We start from the raw sequence: 7547 nt of genomic DNA on the forward strand, positions 1-7547 counted from the left end.
GATGGTTGCCTGTAGTTTATTATCTTGTGCCCATCATCATGGGGTCTTTATTTGTATATATTACTCAATGTTTTGAAAAACGAAATGTCATTTTTCTTTTCAAAAGAGAAATTGGAATAAAAGTTCCACTGAGTTGAGCAAGTAGAGATTGAACTGGATTCCCTTTATTTCCTGATGAGCGATGAGCATTTTCAGTCAACTGAGGGCCGGCTCTTGCACTACACTTTGTTTACGCTACACAGCCCGAATGACAAACTTTAACATTTAGCTCTCCCTTCAAAAAAAAAAAAATGCCCTCTTTCAACCTTGTACCCAAGCTCGTGCTTGCGAACCTTGAGAACCCGAAGCTCTTGTCGAGGGCGGTCACCCGCCCCTCGGCCTCTGCTTCACCCTGGTAAAGGACACATCACCGACTCACTTCTTGGCCTTCTTCACCGGCGTCTTCCTCAGCTTCGCGGCGGCAACCTTCTCCACAGCTTTCTTCTCGGGTGTCAACCTCGGCTTCTCGGCCGCCTTTCTCTTCACACCCGCCGTAGCTTTCGGCTTCGCAGCTGCTTTGGGCTTGGCGGCTGCGGCAGCCACCTTCACCTTGCGAGCTGCCGCCTTAGACCAAAAAGAAAAAATGCCCTCTCCCAACCTCCCAACCTCGTCCCTAAGGTGGGCCTTCGTCGTCGGCGTCGGAGGCGGCGACGAAGGCGTCGCGTCGGAGGGAGCGCGAGTTCTCAGAGTGCAGAAGGCGTCGACGTCGGAGGCGTCGCGTCTGGGAGGAGAGAGAGGTTGGGAGCGCGAGCGCGTAGAGTCGAGGCGTCGGCCTCGGCGTCGGAGTCGGAGGCGTCGGCGTCGGAGGCGGTGTCGAACGGAGCGCAAGTTCTGAGAGAGAGAGAGAGAGAGAGAGAGAGAGAGAGAGAGAGAGAGAGAGAGAGAGAGAGAGAGAGAGAGAGAGAGAGAGGTGTTTTGGGGTGGCGCGAGCGCCTTATTATCCAGGAGGAGAGAGAAAGGTTCGGGCGCGAGAGAACTTTATTTTGAAAATTGGAGGTCTGACCGGGTGGGCCCCCTCTGACCGGACGATGGGAGAGAGAAGGTCATTCGCTCAGATTAGATTTTTTAATAAATCTGATCTGTGGGGCTCGCTTGCCACATGTCATTCGTTCAGTGGTGTTATGCATAGCTGATGTGGAATATCTCACTCACGCAATATTTTCTCGAAAGGTGGAGCTAATAGGAATGCGGCCCCGCTAGTAAAGGGATTGGAGGGTGAGAAGGCTTGTATCATAGATGCAAGGTTTGACTCTTGTGCTTTGTAAATAGGCAGAGCAAAAGTAAAAAAAAAAAGAGTTAGAGATAAGGGTAGCGAATGATAACCATTCTGTTTCGGAATGAGTTCCTGAACCAGAAATAGATTTTTCTATTTCTGGTTCCTGGATGAGTTTCTGAGGAAAAAAGCCCGTTTGATAATGACAAAAAATTTCTATTTCTAGAACAGAAACCCGTTTGATAACAGCACAAAATTTTTATTTCCTGAAATAAAAACCCGTTTGATAAACAACAGAAAATTCTATTTCCAGGAACAAAAATCCATTTTTTTAGAAATGGAATAAAAATAATAAAAAATCCGAAAAATTCATAAAAATCTTTAAAAAAATTCAGAAAATCCCAAAAAATTGAAAAATTCCAGAAAAAATCATCAAAATGTCGAGAAAATAAAAAAAAAATAGATTTCGGGAAAATAAGAAATTTTTTGAATTTTTTCAAAAAAAATCAAGAAATCAAAAATTTCAAAACTTTACAGAATTGCTTAGAATACCTGTGGCCACCCACTTTTAGTGAAATTTAAATTTTTTTAGGTGCCCAAAAAAAATCAAAAAATCAAAAATTTCAAAACTTCACGAATAGTTTAGAATACATGTGGCCACCACTTTGAGTGAAATTTAAATTTTTAAGGTGCCCAAAAAAATTCAAAAACTCAAAAATTTCAAAACTTTCTGGAATGACTTAGAATACCTGTGGCCACCCACTTTGAGTGAAATTTTAATTTTTGGAGGTGAAAAAAAGCAAAAAATAAAAAATTTCAAAACTTCACGGAATGACTTAGAATACATGGGCCATCCACTTTGAGTGAAATTTAAATTTTTTAGGTGAAAAAAAACATAAAAAATCAAAAATTTCAAAACTTCACAAAATGACTTACAATACCTCTAGCCACCCACTTTGAGTAAAATTTAATTTTTTTTAGAAGCCCAAATGGTATTTTTTTATTTTTTTTGGTTCCTAAAGAAAATTAAATTTCACTCAAAGTGGATGGCCACATGTATTCTAAGCCATTCTGTGAAGTTTTGAAACTTTTTCTTTTTTGCTTATTTTTATTTTTTTTCGACACCTAAAAAAAATTAAATTTCACTCAAAGTGGGTGGCCATAGGTATTCTAAGCAATTATGTGAAGTTTTTTATTTTTTATTTTTTTATTTTTTTCGGCACCTAAAAAAATTTAAATTTCGCTTAAAGTGGATGGCCACAGGTATTCTAAGACATTTTGTGAAGTTTTGAAATTTTTTCTTTTTTTCTTTTTATTTTTATTTTTTTCGGCACATAAAAAAATAAAATTTCGCTCAAAGTGGGTGGCCACAGGTATTTTAAGCCATTCTGTAAAGTTTTGAAATTTTTAATTTTTTGCTTATTTTTATTTTTTTTGGCATATAAAAAAAATTAAATTTCACTCAAAGTGGGTGGCCACAGGTATTTTAAGCTATTCTGTGAAGTTTTGAAATTTTTTATTTTTTTTTATTTTTTTCGGCACCTAAAAAATTTTAAATTTCACTCAAAGTGGATGGCCACAAGTATTCTAAGCCATTCTGTGAAGTTTTGAAATTTTTGATTTTTTGCTTTTTTTTTTTTCGACACCTAAAGAAATAAAATTTCGCTCGAATTGGGTGGCCACAGGTATTCTAAGATATTCTGTGAAGTTTTTAAATTTTAGAATTTTTTATTTTTTTTTGGCAACTAAAAAAATTAAATTTTGCTCAAAGTGGGTGGCCATAGGTTTTCTAAGCCATTTTGTGAAATTTTGAAATTTTTTATTTTTATTTATTTTATTTATTTTTTCCGGTACCTAAAAAAAATTAAATTTCACTGAAAGTGGGTAGCCACAGATTCTAAACCATTCTGTTAAGTTTTGAAATTTTTGATTTTTTGATTTTTTTTCTCACCTCAAAGATCGTGACTTCCATATGAATATGTGTGTTGAAGAAAATGAATTCCTCAGAAATGGTTCTCACTTTTGTTCCAGAAATGAAAAACCAACTTTTTTTTTTGTTCTCATTTCTGGTTTTAGAATCAGTTTTGGAAGCAAACTTGTCCCGGAAATAGAAAAATGAAATTGCGTTACCAAACGGGTTTCTGGTCCAAAACTGATTCTGAGAATAAAAAACCAATTCTGGACAGAACCAGAATAGTTTTCATGCAGAACCAAGACATCCCAAAATCAAGACTTATCATCTCAAAGAATAAAATTTAAATCAAATGCAGGGATTTGATCGATAAACAAAAGGGTTAATACCAAAAAAATTGTACACCCATAACGAATTTAATTTAGAATTTTTTTATGGTGAGGGTAAATTTGTAGCGAGCGTATTAATTTAGGATTTTCTGTGCTATTAACTTAAAAAAAAAAGAGTTAAAAAATAAGATTTTTCGAGGATAATAAATCTGACGGGTGACGTGGAAACCCCCGCAAGGAGTCCAATCAATAAAGCCACAAACCCTAGCAGACCCGGAGGAAGCAGAAGCCACGACGCTTTGAAGAAGAACAGGGCAGATTCAGCGCAGCAAAGAATGGAAGATTTGAAGAAGAGAAAGCTCGACGAGATCGCCGGAAATGGCGATTCTTCCGACTCCGAGGAGCACCTCCGCTCGCTTCTCGAGCCCCTCGCGAAGCCCCACCTCGTCGAGCTCCTCGCTAAGCTGTTCGTGCTCTCTTGTCGCTCCGTTTCTTGCGTTTGCGATCTCGTATATTGTCTTTATTCTTTAGCATTTGGATCTCGCCAATCGGCGTTAATTAGCATCGTTAGATGACGACGGGTGGTCTAGTTCGGTGGGTGGGCATCTTTGATGAATTTCAGTCGACAAATCTTGAGCAGTCATTAGAAGAAAAAGAACAAGCTTTGAGCAGTGATTAATCTTGATCAGCGAGGCGAGTGGAAGTGGGAGGGGTGGGGGGTTTATTTATGCGAAGTTTACCTGGTATTCTTAAAGGGTATTCCTCGTTTTGGGATTTCGTTTGTGGGTATTGTTGAATTCATCTGCGTAGTCTGTTTCAGAACCTTGCAAGTTTTGCCGTAGTTTTTGATTATTTTGTCTAGTGGAATTCACCATGGCTGATTTAAATGGATTTGATGGAACGCGAGTTTAAGAGTCTATGAGGGGCAACAAAATCTTCTCTTTTTGGTTTTTTCATTATGTGCCAGTAATGTCAAGAACCAGCTGCAGCTGCTATGCCTTCTCAAATCTTTGTGGCTTCTTCAGTTATGGCCGAACCAGGAGGCTCTGTCTCCGCTTTCATTGATAGGTTATATTATAGCCATATTTGCATTTCGTTTCTCAGAGGGTCTACCTATATTTTTTTCGTTAATTTGTTGTACTTATCAATGCTTATTGCTGTCCTTTTGATGGTAACATTGTTCCTTCGGACTCTTGAGTCCGGACGAGTCTGGTTCTGACTTTACTGAATTCGTTATTCAAACTAATAGAAGTCTGATTATCTGAAAATACTGTTGTGGCACTCCTCAATTTCGACAATGCTGCTTTATTTTTATTGGGATCAGGCCCTCCTTGATTCAAGCTTTTGTATAAAGTTTCGTGGATTATAGCGAATGAGGGATGCTTCGGCCAGTAGCTTTGCTCTTTCCACTTATGTCTGCCTATGTGCAAGGGCAGTCTTGTTTCCATACATGCTTTTACCTGATAATGTAATGTTTGTGCTAGTGAACTGTATGCCGTGTGATTGACCCTGTGCATGTGTGTTTGTTTGCATGTTGACGAATAAAGAGGATCCCAATACCATTCGATTGCAGAAGAAATAAAAAGTATCGCGAGTGCAGATCCAGTCCACCGAAAGCTTTTTGTCCGTGGCTTGGCCTGGAATACCACTTCAGAAACCTTGTGTGCTGTGAGTGCATTGCTTGCTGCTTGCCGATTGTGTCCATGTGCCGTTGTGTTCGAATTCCCCATCGCGAGCTGTCACAATTGCGAGGGAGAGATATTTATTCCTTAAATGCGATTTGCTTTTAGATGTTTTCTCCTCATTATTGAAGTTTCAGGAGAGGTCCTGAGCGTGGATTTTTTATCTTGAAGCAATTAAGGACATTTTTTTGTTCCAGGCCTTTCAAGTTCATGGAGAAATAGAAGAAGGTGCTGTCATTTATGACAAAACAACAGGGAAATCGCGCGGTTATGGTTTTATTACTTACAAAAATATGGAGTCAACTCGAATTGCACTGAGGGCACCTAGCAAAATGATTGATGTATGTATATGCCAATTTCTCACTTTCTGCAGCTAATGCTATAGTGCTCTCTCTCTCTCTCGCTATCTGCGCGCTTTTCTCACTGTTTCGGCTTTTCGCCCTGATACATGCACTCACTCACACTTTACTAGAGTTCGAAAACTCTCTGTTGAATGGCATGATAAATTTTGGAGATTGCCGTATATATATGATGTTTAATTAGTGAGTATTTATATCATTTCATTGAAGAAAAGATGGAGAATGTAAATCTTAATTTATAAAATCAGGTTTTTTGAAGCATTTTCTATTGATAATGGAGGCAGTGTTTAATTGAGATCTCATAGCATTGTTATTACGAGAAATTTTAGATAAATGCTTCATAAATCAAATTTGAGGCAGAATTACTGTGGAAGATCATCTTGCTTCTTAGAGGCAGATAAGTCTTTAAGTTTGCTATATCATAATTATTTGCAGAAGCAATAACTCCGAGCTTTATTGTGTACAAGATGGTTTCCTCCTTTTGAAAATTGATTAGGAGAATTTAGTTGCCATCTCTTGTTAGGTAGCCATTTCAGACATAGAAGCCAGGCTGTTTGTTGAAACACGTAGCACTTCCTCTTCACTCTTGTAGTTAATAATTGTTGTTCTTACAAACTTTTAAATTTAGGGCAGGATGGCTGTCTGTAATCTGGCAGGTGAGGGACTGACTGGGTCAAGTGGTATGCCTGATTTAGCTAAGAGGAAGCTATTTATTGGTGGGTTGTCACCAGATGTCACTAGTGAGATGCTGCTCAGTTTTTTTGGAAGATATGGTGATATTGAAGAAGGTTCAGTCGCATATGATAAAGATACAACTGAATCACGGTTGAGCGTCTCTGTTCATCTTCAGATACTAATTGAGATTATCTCAGTTACTTTCCCGTGGATGGTCATTATATTTTTCTTGTTTGCAGTGGGTTTGGATTTGTTACTTATAAGACATCCGAGGCTGCCAAAAGAGCCATCGATGATCCACAAAAGCTACTTGGGGTAGGCGAATGATGAACTAATCGGCCTCTTGCATTTGTTTTATACGCATCATTTATCCCAACGCTCAAGTTCTCGCATACATGAAGCCTTACATTTCTTACTTGTCCATGCCTAATTTAGGGCTTTCTGTGATGGATGGAATCATCTGACCAACTCTTTATGGGATAGATGGATTCACTTGATGAGGCTTTCTTTTTCATTTCAGGGACGGAGCATAACTGTCAAATATGCTGAATCACATGGACGCAAAACGGCACAGCCACAGCTACCTGCTACAATGGTTCCAATGGGTGCACCAATGGCAGCAGGATATCCTCAGTCAGGATATCCTCAGACTGGAAAGGTTTATGCTAGCATGGATCCTACTGGATATTCTTATCCTCAAGCTGCACCAGCTTACCTAGGTGCCACTTACCCAAGCCCTCCTGCGGCACCTATGCCATATGCGGCACAGCCTCAAATGACTTACCCTCAACTTGCTGTGAAGAAAGACCAGCTTGGTGTCCCTCCGACACCGCCTATGGGGATGGGTGGCTATCCCTATTACGGTGCCAAGCAGTAATCGGCTCAAAAATGGTGTAGCATGACCCCTCTCTCTCTCTCTCTCTCTCTCTCTCTCTGAATTGGAAGTTCAAAGTTTTGAATGCTTATTTCTGTATCATTTCTAATTTAGTGGTGACATCTAGGTTGCCTTGATCGTTCTATCGAATGCAATTTATTTCGGAGCAGGTATATATCTGGAGATTCTTAGGTCTCTTTCTAGACTAGTACTTTCGCTGTCGCAAGTGTCTTTCGATATCTTGGCTGTCTTGTCCTCCTTAACATCATGGCAAAACTGAGCTTGCTCGGCAAATGAGAGAAGGTCGAACACACCGGAGAAAGTACAAATCTCTAGTTCTAAATGTGAGTGATGAATATATGGCAAGTAAACCTTGGTCGATCATTGTGCAACTGATTGCTACCTCGCTGTTGATTCTAAAGATTTCTTGCACTTGAGCTGCTGTCCATTCATTGTTGGTGTTA

At 39.3% G+C, this 7547-nt stretch overlaps 2 protein-coding genes across 2 annotated transcripts; one reads left to right on the top strand and one right to left on the bottom strand.

Annotated features, from left to right (window-relative positions):
* Positions 1-414: 414 nt before the first annotated feature.
* Positions 415-1086, bottom strand: LOC115673165 (histone H1-like). Its single transcript, XM_030595247.2, has 2 exons — positions 1043-1086; positions 415-760 (listed from the first exon to the last, which is right to left on the bottom strand). Exons 1-2 carry the CDS (start codon positions 1084-1086, stop codon positions 415-417), a joined length of 390 nt encoding a protein of 129 aa, XP_030451107.2.
* A 2638-nt stretch (positions 1087-3724) lies between these two features.
* On the top strand, positions 3725-7266 carry LOC115673205 (UBP1-associated protein 2A-like). Its single transcript, XM_030595294.2, has 6 exons — positions 3725-3959; positions 5041-5161; positions 5373-5516; positions 6163-6359; positions 6449-6524; positions 6730-7266. Exons 1-6 carry the CDS (start codon positions 3829-3831, stop codon positions 7084-7086), a joined length of 1026 nt encoding a protein of 341 aa, XP_030451154.1. The 5' UTR covers positions 3725-3828; the 3' UTR covers positions 7087-7266.
* The last annotated feature ends 281 nt before the right edge of the window (positions 7267-7547 follow it).

This window comes from Syzygium oleosum, unplaced genomic scaffold (genome assembly GCF_021117445.2).
Source record: "Syzygium oleosum isolate NSW1041296 unplaced genomic scaffold, Sole_v2.1 Sole_v2.02, whole genome shotgun sequence".
In the NCBI taxonomy this organism is placed as follows: Eukaryota; Viridiplantae; Streptophyta; class Magnoliopsida; order Myrtales; family Myrtaceae; genus Syzygium; species Syzygium oleosum.

What these genes read in the sequence shown, in the direction of transcription:
- LOC115673165 (XM_030595247.2), bottom strand. Translation starts at nt 1,086, where the DNA reads ATGACCTTCTCTCTCCCATCGTCCGGTCAGAGGGGGCCCACCCG. An exon ending in GGTCAGAGGGGGCCCACCCG is followed by an intron (nt 761 to 1,042) that starts GTCAGACCTCCA and finishes CTCTCCTCCCAG; the next exon opens with ACGCGACGCCTCCGACGTCG.
- LOC115673205 (XM_030595294.2), top strand. Translation starts at nt 3,829, where the DNA reads ATGGAAGATTTGAAGAAGAGAAAGCTCGACGAGATCGCCGGAAATGGC. An exon ending in CACCTAGCAAAATGATTGAT is followed by an intron (nt 5,517 to 6,162) that starts GTATGTATATGC and finishes TTTTAAATTTAG; the next exon opens with GGCAGGATGGCTGTCTGTAA. An exon ending in ATCCACAAAAGCTACTTGGG is followed by an intron (nt 6,525 to 6,729) that starts GTAGGCGAATGA and finishes TTTTCATTTCAG; the next exon opens with GGACGGAGCATAACTGTCAA.